The 14,908-nt window shown below is 35.4% G+C and overlaps 1 protein-coding gene across 2 annotated transcripts in view; it reads right to left on the reverse strand.

The window, feature by feature from the left end:
- Positions 1-14,908, reverse strand: part of chinmo (Chronologically inappropriate morphogenesis) — a 52,684-nt gene that overhangs the window by 15,291 nt on the left and 22,485 nt on the right. For both annotated transcript variants that reach the window (XM_012483658.3, XM_003689689.4), the window contains exons 3-6: positions 6,922-7,142; positions 5,782-6,158; positions 4,963-5,210; positions 3,921-4,202 (exon numbers count right to left, since the gene is read on the reverse strand). In XM_012483658.3, the coding sequence (XP_012339112.1) occupies positions 3,921-4,202; positions 4,963-5,210; positions 5,782-6,158; positions 6,922-7,142 (1,128 nt within the window). The remainder of the gene's footprint in view (positions 1-3,920; positions 4,203-4,962; positions 5,211-5,781; positions 6,159-6,921; positions 7,143-14,908) is intronic.

Here is a 14,908-nt window from a genome sequence, read left to right on the forward strand (position 1 = left end):
ACTTAACAAACAAAGCCTCAACCGACACTTTCTTCTAATCTGTTTCAACCTCTAGAATCGACTCTCCAAATATGTTCCAAGAATGCGTTAACACTTCACCGTAAAAGAGAGTGTTTTGAACTGTCTGATACCAGCATCACACAGATGTTAAAGTGAGTAAACGGACGATTCCGCATATAGAATTAATAGCAGGAGACAAGGAGAATTAATGTTTGAAGAGGGCACGAATGTGGAAACGTATGAAACGTGGTTTGCGCTCGTGCGAATGAAATTTTTACGAGGCACGTGCGCCAAATTGCACTCGACTCCGAGGTGGAAGGAAGTAGAAAAGGAAGAGAAGATATAGATGGAACACGTAGTAGATGCGGTTGCGGTGCATCGATTTGAACAGTTTCTGCCTTCTTTATCTATAATTCAACGTTCGTGGAGGGTCCTTTGGAACAAGGGACGCGCGTGACTTTCGTGCGGTTAAACGTAAAGAAAGAAACACGATGATGATGACGAAAAAAGACCTTGTATTGCCCTTTAAGACGTCTGCGTCCTTTATGTTAATTTTCTATGTAATGTAATTTCTTATGTCGAGATAAAATGTTTTCCTTCCTTCTTATTTCTTCTAGTGGATTGAATGGAAATTTCTAATTTTTTTTTTTTTTTTTTTTTAATAATTCATTTATCAAGAATTCGTTTGATAAAAAATTAAGATAAAAAATTTCGTACGTAATTCTAATAATATAACTGGCACACATTCTTCTAATGCTTGGTGAAAGATCGAAATTAGACACGGTATTAAGATAGTTCATGGCCTGGAAACACCGAGCCCGTAGAATGAAGGACGCGTAGAACGGTCGAAAACGGTCAAGAGAAAGTCGCCGCGTTCTTAGAAGAAAGAATTATTGTGGAACGATGTAATAACAGTCACGCACGTTTTAATAACCCTGCAATTATCACGCCAACATCGAATCTTGAAACAAAAGGACAAACCCCCCTCCCCTCCCCCCCCCAAAAAGTATTTTCTATAAATCATCGAGAAAACACGACATTTATCATAGAAATCTCATTCGCCTTAAAAATTATTCAAACATTATTTTCTTATTAAACGATTACACGTAAAGAAGAAAAAAAAAAAACAATGCCAATTTTTAATAAAATGATACTGCAATTATAAATTCTACTATCTATAAATCTCGAACAGTTAAAATACCACGAATCATTTAAAAATTATCCAAACATTATTTTGTTACTAAACGATTAAAGGAAAGAAAATATAATAATTCTGCAATTATTAGTTTCATATCTTAAGAATATACCTGAATCTATCAAAAAAAAAAAAAAAAAAAAAGTACTATAAATTATCGAGAAAACACGACATTTATCATAGAAATCATTCACCTTAAAAATTATCCAAACATTAGAGAAAAGAAAACAATAACAAGAATTTTTAATAAAATAATTCTGCAATTATTAGTTCCACATCTAGAAAAGAAGGACAGGATCCTAAGAAAATACCTGAATCTATCAAAAAAAAAAAAAAAAAATGAATCGTTCCGCGATAAAAATCTCGTACAGGATCGTTTGCCGGGAAGAAATAGCGTATCGAGAACTTCAAACAAAAAACTAACTCCTAACGAAAAAGTTAAACCTAGAGATAACTGTACATCTAATAGAATGTCTCAACAATCCCATGACCGGTTGTTGCTTCCATTCTACTACTCATCCGTGCCGCGACAATTCTACCGAACGTCGATTAGACCGCCGTCGCTCAGTTTCGTTCCTTCTGACTCTGCCCGTTACGAAACGAACGAAAAACACCTTTCTCTTTTCTGCTCTCCCTCTTTTCCCTCCTCTCGCTCGCTCTTCTTTCCCTCTTACACTCGCCACGGGCGAGCGAGCTCGGTGTCTCCCTTTCTCCTCTTCTCGCCGTGTCGTCTTTTCTCGTGCACGCGATTGCTCGAGCACGATTAATGTCAATAACCGTTGCATTAGTTGACGGTTCGCTTCTTTCTTTACCGTGCCCGTTCTCGTTCATTCCTCGCCGTATTGGCCTATCTAAAAATGGTGATCCGCGATATTCGACGATCCTGGATCTACCTCAGTGCTCGTTTGTGTGCGAGATTGACCCACCACCCCCCAAGTTTTTCGTATCGTGGCGTCGCACGCCTGGTGATTTGCTCGCCGGAGCAAAAGATGTTCCCAATGGCTGCACCGTGTCGCTTGCATCGCCTCTTTGTAACGCTTTGTTCACACCGTGAAGGCAACCGGTGTCATTCTAAGGTGGGAGCGTGTGTCGATCCGAACCGAGCTTTTCGGATACACGTTGTAAAATCCTGTCTAACGTTGTTGTCGTCTGGTCGTGTGCTTTTTGCATGCCTAGACGCCTCTAATATATATATATATATTAGAGAGAGACTCGTCTATATATACGTTCGAGATAAAAAAAAAAAAAAAAAAAAAAGAAATATTATTGGTAGAGACGTTGGGAAAGAATACGAAATGAGCGAAATTTCGAGGACGACGGTGGCGTGGTATAGTTGTGATGAGAGCACGCGTCGATACGACATCGGAACACGCCATAAGCTCGGCTGACGTCGCGGTGACATTTAAGAGCGAGTCGACTGTCGAGTTTCTGAAAATAATTTTTCAACCTTCTAGCAAGTATCTACTACCACAACAGGGGGCAGCGAATATTCGATCGAGCGGATTACCTTTGGAACCGAAAGCTTTTTCGTTATTTTAGGGAAGTGTGAAAGGAGAGATTTTTAAAGTTTTTTTTTTTTTAATGATACGAACGATAAAGATTCTTTTTTGATTCGACTCTGTTCCTTGGCTTATTCTCGAAAAGAGGAACTAAAATTTCTATAGAATTTAAATTCTCTTCTTCTACGCGAATAAGAAAAAGATTTAGATTTTTATATCTCGAAACGATAAAAAGAAGCCGAGTCACGAGTCATAAATAAAAATTTTAAGATCGAGATTGCATTCTTCTATTCACCTTATTACTCAAACCGTCGTTCAAATTATCTCGTGAAAGATAGAACGATGATGAGGCATTGGAAGGGATCATCGAGAGGTTGCAACATCAAGAAAGCTTCACGTGCATTTTGTAACATTAGATCTAGAAGGTTTTGCCCTCTGGCGACGCACTGGCCCGTATATTATATTGGAAGGTTTCGTCAATCTGATTAAAATTATCATTAAAATTCATTTCAAATAATTTGTAAAACGAGATAACATAAAATGTGACAAGATATTTTACCTCCTTTGAATAATAATCGTTGGTAATGTTAGTTGGTAAATTAATTCGTTAGTCGAATGGAATTTCCAACTTTGTTAAGCGGAGAGAAATATTTTTGCACGCGTAATACGTTTATACGCGTGTATTCATCACGCTGGCGCTGGTGAATCGAAACACACGTGGTACGTTTACGGAAAGTCTGGTAAACTTCTGTAATCGATGACGTCTAAAACACTGGCTTAAACTGTTACGTACGATTTGTTATCAACGAATCGACGTTATATATATAATAATTTTAAATCGATGACTAATAGCTAATATTTTAACTTAAATACGACGATTTGAAATTTTCAACGGAATGATTATTTCATCAGAATAGATGAAAAGATAAAAATATAGCTATTTTATTAGAACGTGAAGCAAAACATCATCCAAAATTCATCATCATCTTTTTAATTTACAATGTATTAGAAGATGTTGTATGTAAAAAAAAAAAAAAAAGAATTACAAAAATATTGTATCAATATAAATACAGATTATTATTAAATATTATTAATATTCTCTGTTCATCATTCTTTTTTATTAATTAATTTTCTAATTTCAATTTAATACGTAATATCAAAATTACGAAACAATAGAACGCTTTAAACATTCTGAAGATAGGAAATGAAAATGAAATCGGACTCACCGTGGGGGGTGGAGACAGTGCCAGCCTTCTTCATTTTCGTATTCCACATGGCGGGATTAGTGGGTGCAGGGCTGAGATCAGGAGTCGGTGGATGAGCAAGCGGCAAACGCACCATGGGGGGTCCAATTTGTCCTCCAGGCTGCATGTGATCCGAATTCGAACCATAATGACCACTATCGAACCCCCTTCCCCCGGTATATACCTCGCCTGACAATCTTTCTGCCAGTTTTTCCGCCCTTTCCCGGTCGGTCATTGCCACTGGTTCTTGCTTTATTCGTAGATCTGCATGCAAACGTATGTATATGTAAAATCCAAAAAAAAAAAAAAAAAATTGACAAAATTTAAGAAAATAAAATTTGAAAATAAAGATGTAATTTCAAACGAACGTAGAATAATATAAAATACATAATTGGTATCTTAATTTTAAATTGTTGTCGCTGTTAACTTTGAACAATTTTTCCAAAACTTCAAATCCAAAATTTAAGAAAATTTAAGAAAATAAAGATATAACTTCAAACGAACGTAAAATAATATAAAATACATAATTACGTTTGATTTCAAAATATTTTTTGATTTCACATTAAATTGTTGTCACTGTTAACTTTGAACAATTTTTCCAAAACTTCAAATCCAAAAAAGAAACTGGCAAAATTTAAGAAAATAAAATTTGAAAATAAAGATGTAATTTCAAACGAACGTAGAATAATATAAAATACATAATTGGTATCTTAATTTTAAATTGTTGTCGCTGTTAACTTTGAACAATTTTTCCAAAACTTCAAATTCAAAATTTAAGAAAATTTAAGAAAATAAAGATATAACTTCAAACGAACGTAAAATAATAAAAAATACATAATTACGTTTGATTTCAAGATATTTTTTGATTTCACATTAAATTGTTGTCACTGTTAACTTTGAACAAAACTTCAAATCCAAAAAAAAAATTGACAAAATTTAAGAAATACAATTTGGTTGTTTGGGAAGAGGAAAATGTAATCTACAAGAGAGGGAAGATATAATAATCATTTTAAGAATGATTTACCTTCAGCCACGCTTTCCTTGAGATCGCAATTGCTGCGTTCCTCGGACCTCGCTCGTTCCAATTCCTGTTCCAATTCCGTGGGTGTGTGTGGTGCGGTGTGGGGATGCGCGGGCGTTTCTGTGGGGTGGATGAACGGCTGATAAAAGTGGTTCTCCAGAAGAAGCGGATGCGGCGCTGATGCGGGCCGGAAGGCAGTGCCGTCGCGCAACACGCTCGCCCTTCCCAGGGTATCGACGTCGCTGGGCGATCTAAAAATATCCCCAAAAAACGTTCGATATCAAACTCTACTTAAGAAATATACCAGGATGGAAAATAATTTGGTTGATTTTCTTGGGAAGAAATCTCAAAAAATCGGAAAAATCAAGTTCAATTACAGAAAGAAATGCAACAACGTGTGTATATATTTTTTTCTTTTTTTTTATAGATATTTCACATTTTAACAAAACACACGAAATTACGGAATAAAAAAGAAAAAAGAAAAAAACACATGATCACAGTCTATAATTTCTCGAAGGAATCTATATCCAAACGTGACATCATTTTAACATCATCACCATATAAATTACTTTACATAATATATTATATACTTGAAAGAAAAAATACTAAATCACAAGAGGCTACGCATTACAATATTTCTTAATTCTTTCGCAACACTTTACAACATTACTATCTATTACTTCTTCACTCGAAGGATCAAGCCTAATTAATCGATAGATACGACGGAATGTCAATTCGACTCGATTCTTTCGGCGTTTTGCGATTATCTGTGACACCCTATGTTTTTGCCATAGTTGGGCGCATGGTTGTAAAAGGGCTTACCTCATCAGCCTTTTCGGCAGGGTTTCGTAATAGTGAGAGGTAGCGGAGTAGAGGTTGGGCACGGGGTAAGCGGGGGCAGGAGACGGTGCTGGCGTGCGGGCCCTCTTTATGGTGTTTCTCACCATGGTTGCTTCACCCGCTTCACCCATGTCGCTCACCTCGCCGACTCCTCCGCCAACGTCATCGACACCACCACCCACGTTACCACTCACGGTACCGCTGACGTTTCCGCTCACGTTCCCGCTTCCGTTGTCGCCGCTGCTCGCGCCACCGCTTCCGCCACCACCATCCCCCGTGTCCGTGGACGAGTTATTGTTCTCTGCGGCGTGCCTCTGCGCCACTGCCAGCTTTTCGTGCTCGATGGACAGGCCCTTTACCTGTGATTCGAACAGATTTCGATAATGGAGAGAACGTACGTCGTTTAATTGACGTTGGACACATTGTTAATTGTTATTAATTGTATAAATTATTGGGATGATTAAGAAACGGAAGGATGAAATTATTATTCCTCAAAATATAGAATTCATTTAAGAAATGTTTATGTCTTTAGTTTCCTTCAATTTTTGTTAGATATATATATATATTGTAAAACTGAATTGTAGAGGAAATTGTCTTACGAATTGATTTAAAAATTTTATATTTGATAAAAATATGAAGAGAATAGATTCAAGAAATATATGGTGTTGATAAAACAAATGAAACAATAAGAAATATTACATTAATTTTGGAAATTTTTTAGAAAGAATTCAATCTGAAAGTACATAATTATATAATGAAACAATCTTAATCTAACTAGATGAAATTACACACCGAAGAACCTATTATGCGATAAATTGGCGTAAACTTAGACGGTTTCGTTTCCATTTGCGCTTTAAGAAAATACTCAAAATAGTAGAATTCTTTAATATTATGTAACAGTGAAAATCTCTTAATCAATCGTTCTTTCAAAGAGCATTGACACAGCTTCTCGCGTCGACGTTCCAAGAGCAGGAACTTCTGTTCATTAATCGCGGCCAAAAATAAAATAATAAAAAAAAAAAAAAAAAAGGATGTTCCCCGAAAGAATGCAAAGTACGCGTTCGAAACACGTGACTGCTATTCAGGGCAATTATTTCAAAAGAGATGAAATAAGTCGCATACTTGAAGGCATTCGGCCGCTTTGAGGAAAGAGCTGAGGGATTCCTGGGACACGTGTACCTCTCCACGGTACATGAATTCGAGAAGGGACGCCATATTGTGGGCACTCGTTCCGTCGAGAATAACGATCAGTCCCGCGGGAGAAGGAGGCATTCCTTCGAAGAGCTCTTGAAAGTGTTTGCTGCATGCTGCGAGAATTAACCTGTGTGCCTTGAACGTTACTCCTGAAACACACGCAATAATAAAGATTTGTTAATACACGCGAGAAACACGGTGTCCTTCGGCAAAGTTGCTGCTTCGAAGACCACGATTCGTTTCCTTCTTTGATCCAAGATTCGCTTTTCGTGCAATAGAGATTTTTCCTCTATCTTTTTTATTTAGCCATCGAGTTTGATTCGAGGCTGATAAACGTTCCAAAAATTTGAATTTCTCCGAAATTTTTAAATATGCTGGAAACAATTTTCGAGTAATAATTGTCATTAGCTATTTATTTTTTTTTTTTTTTTTGGAAGGGAGTCAAGTTGATGAAATTAGACATAAGAATTCATTAATTTTCAATCCGTACTTAAATATATCCCGAGGCGAGATAATAAGAAGCACGTGAACAACAAAAGCTGAACACTTTTTACAAACCCTGGGTGGTTGGATTTTCCAAGAATTTTATTCGAATTTGTTCCGTGCGCCTATTCTGATCTCTTTCTCTCTCTCTCTCTTTTTCTTTTTTCTCACGGCTTTCATGTCATATCCGACCGCGGGAATTTTGGCGTGCAAAGGAAGTGGTGACTGTCGAACCCTTTTTTACCACTCGCTCTCCATTTCCCTCCACGAACGGACATAAAGGAGCCGAGGAGCAACGCCAGCTTGACGCCGATGCCCTTTCTTGCAGCCCGCTGGCTATCTAGGTCATCCTCGGACACGATCTTTCGTAATTTACGATTCACGTGCGCAAGTGTAACGTGCGCGTAATACGATATCGGTGCGCGTCTAACGAATATGGCGCCGCCACAGATTCTACGACGAATCCGTGAGGGACATATGTGTATCTTTTGTCCGTCGAAATCGTCGTTAGATTTTGTCTTCGGCCTGAATTTTGAGAAGGGATGATTTCTTTTCTTTTTTTTTTCAGGGAGAAGATTCTTGAATTAACGATTTTAATGAGAAATATACTCGATAAATATTTGGGCAAAATATATTCTAATGGCAAAAAAATAGCAATAGTTGCAGAAACGATCCAAATTTTTTTCGATTTTTCGAATTTTTCGTACAAACACTTGAGTTAATTTATGGTTTATCAAAAAAATAGATACAAAATAGAAATATAATATTGTTCTCGTTTTTGATAGGGACACTTGACGAGCTTCGCGCAAACATTGGACAGTTATGAACGGAAGATGGGAAGATGAGAGGAGGCACAACAACACGATATCCTAGGAATAAGGAAATCAAGAAGGGAAAAAAGGAGACACGCGAGAACAGGCGACCAGGTGGCCGAAACCACCTGCCTTTCGGAATGGCTCGCCTAACTAAAGCGTATCGAGTTTTTCGGTACTCCTTGACATTCGAAGATTCGTTTAAAAGAAAAAAAAAGGGGGGGGAGGGGGGAATTCTGAACCCTTCCCTGGTTCTGAGCCATTCCTTCGCCTCCACATGTGTGCAAATTATTTTGAATTTTAATTAAATTCGATTGTATCATTCGCGATTGATTTAAAAAGCTTGTGAATATATGCATCATTTGAACGATAAATATTAATAAATTTGTATATAAAATTGTAAATTGAACTTGAATAATTGGAAAAGTACAGAAATTGAAAGACATACGTATCCAAGTATTATTAAATGTACGTAACTATTTCATTATTTTATCTCGAATGTCATTTAAAATTGCTTACTATTTTTTAAATGGTTGAAATATTTTATTCAATCTTTTTATCTTTTTATTTATCACTCAGCTCCTCCAATCCACTCAGCATTGTCGATCCTTGGCGAGCTTAATAAGAGACAATGCTTTCGTTTTCATCTTACGGCTAAAGGCAATTTTCGATCTTTCGAAGAAATCGAAATTTTTCCACTTGAAAAATATCGTATTAAAAAATCTAAAAACTATGGAAAAAGAAAAAGAAAAAATTCACGATGAGTAGAAACGCAAGGGCTGGAATATTTGCAACCTACCAAATATAGCAAGCTGTGTGTATCGTTACAGGTATCCAAGCCAAATATACATCCTAGATGTATATGTGCAGGGGCCAACGACCGGGTCGCGTGTGCGTGTGTGGGCGTTTTGCGTAGCGTGTTCGTGGCTTATGCCAACGGCTCATAACCAGGACCCGGAAACATGTGCCTGGCATTCCCGTATCCTTTGTGTGGATCGGCGCAGCAAAAATAAGACACGGATGTGTTTCAGCTTGGAATCTCTGAAAACACTTCTACGAATCACGCAATGATACCAGCTCCTTTGCTGTGTCACATTAGTTTCTTCTCAGATCTAACGTTGAAAAAGATAGATTCCCTTTTCTTTAATTTTACACATTTTCGAACTTGATTTTTATCACTTAACTTTCTTTTATTCTTGTTTAACCATTGGTTAATTTTAGAAGAAAATTATTGTTGTATTTTTAAATAGAATCGATCTTTAATTTACGGGTCGGAGATTTTTATATTTTTAGTTATTTTTACATTTAAATTGTTGTAACGTTTGTGATATATTGTAATGCATAAAAGTGAAAAGTTTTTAGAAGATTTAAAATTCGGGGACGATTTGAAAAGAAAATGAAATTAAAATTGGTAAATTGTTTACGCTTTTACTTTCTTTCGCAGTCTAATTTTGCTGAATAGCGAACAAAAGAATATTCTCGTCCATCCAGCTTCGCTTCTGGTAACCATCATGGTGACTCACGCGTCATGGAATGAATAACTTCGGGACTCAATGAAGTACACACTATCTTTTTTAAAAATTTTCTGCATGTATTTCTACGTTCTAAACATGTATTACGTATCCAGATATACGATACGAAATGCTGTCATAACCAACATCAAATAATTTTGATGTTCGATTCAAAATGTCAATTCAAAATTCGATATTAATTTTTGAAATGTATTATCTTATTTTTAAAAATCTAACGTATGACGTTACTTTCATCGAAGTGAAACGTAAGATTGTATTGTAAAAATACTTCTTTTAAAATTATTCAACACATTTCAATGGTAAATTTTATTTTTACCATTACATTCATTCGTTGAACTAATGCGAATAATTTTTATAACTGAATGAAACGATAAACAAATGATAGCATTGTTTATATGCTATTTTAACGCTATCGCGAGCACAACATTATCGTTTTCTAAAAAAAATTTTTAATCTCAACTTTTAAATCAGATATAATATATTATATCGAATCGATAATGAATTATACTCGAGATTCTATCTTTTTCGAATTTTTTTTATATCGAGATCCCTAGGATAAAAATTTATAAAAATTAATTTTCAGAGATCAGAGTTACAAAGATGATGAAAAATCTGGATCATTCCAAGAAGTTGTTAAATACGAAAACTAATTCTAACTAAGAAGATAAAGTTAAAAGTCGAATTTTATTTTTGCGATATTTTTTTTATTTTTTTAAATTTTGTTTACATCACGATAGATGAGAAATTGATACACGAATATTCGAATCGAGGCAACGAAACATGACAGTTCTCAATAGGCAAACAATCAGTGGAAAGATCTGTTAAACGAAGCCTATTAGCTTAAGAACGAGAAATTAATTCACTACATCTCATAACCTCCACGTCGAGAAGAAACTTGCAAATAACACGCGCTCGGTTACGCAACGGAGCAATGCACTCTTCACGGGCAATCTATTCATACTTCAAGGCCAGCTGCTAAGGAGTTTTATGGGCTAGGGTTTTCAGTTTCCTACCATGGTCATCGTTTCCTTCACTGTACTTCTATTACTCCGTGCACGTATAGTTATACGGAGAACCCGGAAACGGCATAAATTACTTCAAAAATTATCGAATCTTTGATTCATTTTTTGCAATATTGAAACCTCCAAATTCTGTATTCTTTACAACCTATACAAATTTAATAATCTTTTGGAAAGGAAGTTAAATAATTAATCAACAATTCGATAAAAAAAATCATAATTAGATCAGAATTTCTGGGAGGAAATCATCTTTCCACGGCATTTTTTCGTGCATTCGCACGTAATATACAAAAATTAATATAACGCGAAACGATCCTCTTCTGAACTGAGCGAAAAGATAAGAAGGTTATTCGTTAGGAATACGATAGGCTGTAGCGACAAAGGAAGACAGATCCAAGGGACGAACACAACGGTCAATGGCCCGACAAGGTCGTCGATGCAGAGTGCGCGAGCTAGTTCCCCTCTGTAGCTGAATTTTGCCGCCAGATTCCGTGGTATATACGCGTGTGCGATCACATGTACGATGCCTAGGCAGCGGTTCGTTTAGAGCAAACCGACCAATCACGGCGGTCGGCTTCCTTTGGTCTTGGCCAATGGCCGCGTGGGACCAAGGTCGCAGCGCTCGCACATGTTTTTCCTTCGCCTAGTTATATATATATACCCACGCCGGGCTGCACGATCGGGACGATTCGCGAGGGCAAGGAGAGAGCTAAACACTCGTTCGGCAGAATTCGGGCGCGCGAAAATCGACGAGTGGTGGGGATGGCCGTGAGCTTTGAAACTTAGTGGCGCGGTCGAAAAATCGGCATCGATCACCACGTGTGTCGTGCAATCGCACGTGGACGATTTGCAACGATTACAACTGAACATTTATTTATTTAAAATAAATAATATTCTAGGCGAGGCAGAGAATTTCGTTGAACTTGTACATTATTACAATTATCAATTGTATGTATGATTTCTGAGAATTGTTTTGCAACACAGAACAAGTGATTTTTGTGATCGGATGGAAGTGTTCGATACGAGCTCCACATACATACGCTTATAGTATAAGGAATGGTTTCGAAACGAAAAAATCATATAGATTCATGAGTTTTTATTATATTCAAATGAATATTGAGATGAATAGAATAGAAACTTGTTCAAGTTTTTTTTAAATCGATTTCATTCCGAATAAGCAATGTATTATAATTTCTAACTATTTTTCGCTTTCATAATATGAATATAAGCGAATAATGAGCGAATAAATCGCATTATCTTAACAAAAAAAAAAAAAAATGCAGTTTAATCTAATGATGCACGATTTGCGAGGTCACAATTTTATTTTTAAAAAACTTTTTTAAAAAAAATCTATACACGAAATCATTAGCAAAACAAATTAATTTTCAAAAATAATTTAAATTTAAGTCATTAAAAATATAATGAAGATAATTAATTTAGAAAGTGGATGTTACTTTCGATTTCGATGATTTTTGAATATGTTGTAGAAATCTTTTTCGAAATATTTCCGAAAAAAAAGATATTACATAAAATTTCACTTATAGATATGCGACTGTGATACCATGTGATACCAATACATTGAGATATTTTGAAGAAATGATTCTAGAGATCAAAACAAAAATATATATAAATTGATATATAAAAATGTGTGATTGAGATTTACTTATTAAATTATAAACAATTTGCATTAAACGAAGCGAATTTCAATTACTTATAACTTGATAAATATATGCTTAACCAACATTCTCGTATAGCAACTTTTGCGTTTGTTTTGGCTTCTAGAATCGACCATCGAAAGATGTTTCACGAATATAATTAATTCCCTGTATAAACATATCACATTTGCAATTGACTTTCAAAATATATAATTAATATCAGAAAATTAATATCATCACACTTAATAGATGTTAACAACTGTGATGCTTTTTGGCAATAATGATGATATGGATTATTAGTTAATTAGATATTTCTGTTATAAAAAAAAAATCTTTTTGATTACATTTTGATCGATTCGTATCAATTACATTTATATTTAACAATAGATAAGTGTCGATAGATCATGAAAACTAAGATCAAACGGTGATTACATTGTAAAGGAAAATTTGTTTTGATCTTTAACAACATATTTAAACGTAATCGAAATAAAAGATACGTATTCGATTTCACACACAAAAAAAAAAAAAAAAAAAAAAATGAAAAATTCCTACGTTATATTCGACGTGGCAAGATATCGCAGTTATATTTATACGCGATGTGTCTGTTTCAACAAAGACCATAAATGCACGCACGAGTCTGTTAAGCCAACGGGTTGTGTAATTATGTCATTGACCCACTTAGTCTCCCGATGATTAACTCTCGATTCGAGAAAGAATTATCAGTACGTGGGCACCTGCATTTAACTATATTTTACGATGTAACATCGTGCACAAGATTATATAACGTCTCTTCTTTTTTTATTTCCTTTCTTTTTTTTTTTTTTTTATTGCGCGATCGCACACAAATATTTTCGCACGAAAAAAGTGAACGCATCGATCTACGTTCGCGACCACATGGTATTTAACACCCTAGTAATCTGATAACAGAAGCAATGCTATCAACAACGTGAAATTTCGCAACTCTGCGTTTGCCTTGTAATACTAACAAAACGCCGAGCCTTGAAATCACCCATAGTTCCACGCGTTTCACAAATATATTTTCTTTTCAGAAAAAATTAGCCGCTTAAGTAAAAAGAATATTTTTACATTTCATCGAATATATATTTCGTTAATTATCTTGTTATATAAGAGAAAATTTATAACAAAAAAAAAAAAAAAAAGAAAACATCAAATAGAAATCTTCTGTTATATTTTCCTAAACATATTTTCACAAAAGTCGGCAATAATAATATCGTTCAATTCCCTTGGAAACACGTCGAAACAAAACAAGTAAGTACCTACCTTAACTATAATTCAAGGTGATAATTTCAAGTACAAATTCTAACGTGCATACAAATTCCAAACAAAATACATTTCTAAGTTTACGGTGCGCGCGTGTATCGACCGTAACATAGTAAACAGAACTATCAATCTTGTTTTTCTCCGTAGAACCAAGCAAGGTCAAAGGGGATCGTGCAGACCATGTTATTTTGCATTTTTCGATCAACACTAAGCGAGAATAAGTTCACGTTTTTTTTCTGACTACGACTAACATTTTCGGATCAGCATCACACTCGAGAAAGAAATACTGGTTTCACGTGTAATTGTACGATTACGGTACTTTTATCCACACGATATTCCACGAATTCTTACATTCGAAAATGCCGCGAAATCGGTCGTTTGCGGTTATGGACGTCACGTTTCTAACAGAAACCGGCAAAAGGAGTAACCGGATTGGCAAATCTTGTTGTGCGAACAGGAGAATAGATTATCGAGAAATAATCGTACCATAGCCTCTCTTACCTATTGAATATATAGCGCTCGATCAATCATTGTGATTGCACGTGGAGAACGAGAGGAACGCGACGCGTTGTGAAAGCAACGCCAAAATATTTCGAACGGCGATGAACGATCCGTTGGCGTATGAAGATTGAATTATGGTCGTCTTTCATCGAACTGGTACGCTGTCTTGTCGGTTAAGCGAGTTGTTGATATCTTGCTCTCTGAATTAAACGATTAGACATGTGTGAGAGGAATGTGATATATTTTGGAAATAGACGAGAGAGATACTGGTGGTATTTGTTATTTAATACTAAAATTACTTAAGGCAGAGGTAAATGCACGTGTCTGAATATATCGTAATCCATTGACACATATATGAGATATTGTTGCAAATATATTATATTTTGAATAACATTTATTCATATAAACTATTTAATTTTGAATTGCATAATTAAGAAAAATTATGTATTTTGTTGATACCTCATATTTCTTGCTCAATGTTCCTCCATTTTTCTAACGCTGGCAACAAATGCGAATTTAAAATGCGAAACAAAACTCATATTCCTTACGTCACGTAATTTTAATATTGGTTAGAAACATTTTCAGAAACATGTAGCAACATTGAAAAATTTCTCGTCGTTGTTTTAAGAAGA

This window comes from Apis florea, unplaced genomic scaffold (assembly GCF_048593485.1).
Source record: "Apis florea isolate Af1SG1 unplaced genomic scaffold, ASM4859348v1 contig_2190_pilon, whole genome shotgun sequence".
In the NCBI taxonomy this organism is placed as follows: domain Eukaryota; kingdom Metazoa; phylum Arthropoda; class Insecta; order Hymenoptera; family Apidae; genus Apis; species Apis florea.